The sequence below is a fragment of the Triturus cristatus genome, chromosome 2_1 (assembly GCF_964204655.1).
Source record: "Triturus cristatus chromosome 2_1, aTriCri1.1, whole genome shotgun sequence".
NCBI classification, from domain to species: Eukaryota; Metazoa; Chordata; class Amphibia; order Caudata; family Salamandridae; genus Triturus; species Triturus cristatus.
In genome coordinates, this window is record NC_140581.1 from 783,167,682 (window position 1) to 783,170,272 (window position 2,591).

At 52.8% G+C, this 2,591-nt stretch overlaps 1 protein-coding gene across 1 annotated transcript; it reads left to right on the forward strand.

The window, feature by feature from the left end:
- The first annotated feature begins 202 nt into the window (after window positions 1-202).
- On the forward strand, window positions 203-2,122 carry LOC146865872 (uncharacterized). Its single transcript, XM_085640204.1, has one exon. The coding sequence runs from the start codon at window positions 203-205 to the stop codon at window positions 1,232-1,234; it is 1,032 nt and encodes a 343-aa protein (XP_085496330.1). The 3' UTR covers window positions 1,235-2,122.
- The last annotated feature ends 469 nt before the right edge of the window (window positions 2,123-2,591 follow it).

Below are 2,591 nucleotides of genomic sequence, written 5' to 3' on the forward strand. Positions count from 1 at the left end.
CAGGTTTCCGTACAAAAATCTATTTTAAACCAACCATGCTCCAGCCAGGAAACCCTGGTTATCTGTAACATAATTTATTTCACCTCCATACAAGACCCTTAGGAAGAAGTGTCAGGGGATGGGTGGGTGTCACCGGGCCGGGGAGAGGGGTGCAGGGCGGGGTCAGAGGTTCACCAGGTGCCGATGCAACTTATATAGGGCCATGCTCCGGGCAGAAGGGGTACTTTGCATTAATGTCTGTGTTATTCAGTATTTCGACGAGTTGAAAGGGCAGCTGGTTATGGACGAGAGGGTGAGCACCTTGCGTGAGGAGGTCGATGTAGAGCTCAGGAGAGACCCACTGGGGCTCATTCAACCCGGGCCACAGAAAAGGTCGGCGGTATTAGCAGTGGAGAATCGGGAACAAAACTCAGCCGCAGCCCACTGCTGCCCAGCTCCGCCACCCTGGGCGGACAGCAACCCGCTCGACTACCTGGGCCGGCCGCTGCTGGGCGTGGGACCTCCGCGGAGGCGGCAAGGCGCCCCTCGGCGCCCGCGGGAGTTTACCCCTGAGGAGCACAAGGAGGCCGCCTACTGGAGTCGTCGGCAGCGGAATAACGAGGCAGCGCGGCGCTCCAGGCAGCGGCGGAGGATGCAGGAGCTACAACTCGAGGCCCGGGCGCTGGAGCTGCTGCGGGAGAACGAGCGGCTGAGGGCCGCGCTCTGCGCCCTCTACTGCCCGCCCGGGCCCCGCGCAGCGCCCGTGGGACACCCGGCTCCCGCTGCGTGCCACCACCGGCCGCTGCCACCAGGGGACCCGCGCCCACCTTCTGACCCTCCTGGAGCCAGCACCACGCACGCAGCGCCATACCGGCCTTGGGTAGACACGGCCCCGCAGCCCTGCGAGCTCAGAAGCAGCTGCCCGGGAGCACGGCCGTGCGCAGGAGTCCCCCAGGCGGCCCCTCTGCTCCCGCACAAGCTGAGGCACAAGGGCGGAGGAGCAGTGGGCACACTGGCCCTAGGACCGGCAGAGCTCAGGGTGAGTGGGGCAGTAGGTGGTCCAGTGGAACAGTGCAGAGAGCTGCTGCCGCCCAGGGCGCGGGAAGATGCGCAGGGACCCGCATTCACGGGCTACAGTGGCCCCAGCTCTCTTCCACTAGGAACTCTGTCTCCGACCAACCTCCTGAACTGGGCGGATTGCTACACACCTGCTTTTGAACTATCTAACACATTGTCGAAAGGGGACGCAACATAGCACAGCAGTAAGATCTAGACATTACCCTGCTACAAATAATTTCACCTAAAAAGTAACCATGGACCCCCAACCAATTTTACGTGTACCAAAAACAGACCTCCTCATTCAGTACAATGCAAATGTTACCCGCATCAGCGTAAACAAACAACCAGGGGCTAGAACGCCGTCTGAACTCGAAACCAACAGAATGATCATCATTTCACCAACTATAGTGTAAGCGACAAAACATATAAAAAACGCGACCGGACGTCTGCAAGCGACGAAACCGAAGATTATCACGAATATACGACGGGCACTGTGACACTTTGCAGCGGTAGAAGATAACAGGGAAACACAAAAAGTGTATATTGATAGATTCGGGTATTTTGACAATGTGTGCCTCGGCAACATATGTAGAGAATGACAAATTAAGATTGCCCTACTTTGTTGTTTTTTCTTCGGAGAGGTTAGGCAAACATCTGGAAACTCTGTCACCCAAAAATCTCAACACTTCTGTAAGGGCTGCATTGTATCGTCCCGGGCAAGTACAGCGAAGCAGGGCACTGCCAATGTATGTTTGGTCTCAGGTGTCACACCTGGCACTGGCTTTATTGTGTGTATGTTGGTGTTTGATAATGCACTTCTCCAAAGAGTTCTGTGTCGACTAAGTTAACAGGCCTAATGTGAAAACTGCCTTAACCCATCAATCACCACGAGGCATTGAAGTGTCCATGATTATTCATTCCCACCGTCCTTCATTCCGGTCAGATAGTTGGTAGAAATGAGAGTGTACATTAAAGACAGTTCTGACCATCGACAGGGTGCTTTTTTGTGTGACATGGTTTCCTGCTATGGAGGTTGCTTCTTTTAACATGTAATGTTTGGGAACGCGGTTTCCCCAGATGTGTGCCCACAATAAAAGTGAATGTTTTTTTGAACATATCCATGTGAGCAGTATTTGGGTTTTTCCTCCCACTAAATGGACCAAGTTCGCCGAACATTGTGTATGTCTGTTCTAGGTGATCCCGAGGTCATAGAGTGGTTTTTGCATTTAGCATTCACTTCAGCAATAACTTTATATTCTCTAAGTAATAAGATGCGTGCAACAATTATGAAACCGAATTCACAAAAAAGAAACAAAAAAAAGCAGCGTGTAACTATCCATGCGAAAAGCAATTCACTGCACACGTTGAAGGCCTGGAGGTAGCAGGGTAATTGGAATTATTACAGGTCAAAACTGCTCTGTAGTCATTTGTACACGCCAACTTTCTGAGGTGCAAATTGCTGCAGCTGTTTCATGTGTGCTTTAGTGCCGTGGCGTTCATTTCAGGACACTTTCTAGTGAGTAGTAATGCGCAGCCTTAGGGAGCCCGGCCTT

Bases quoted from the DNA above. Each gene is read 5' to 3' on its own strand.
- LOC146865872 (XM_085640204.1), top strand. From the start codon at position 203: ATGCTCCGGGCAGAAGGGGTACTTTGCATTAATGTCTGTGTTATTCAG.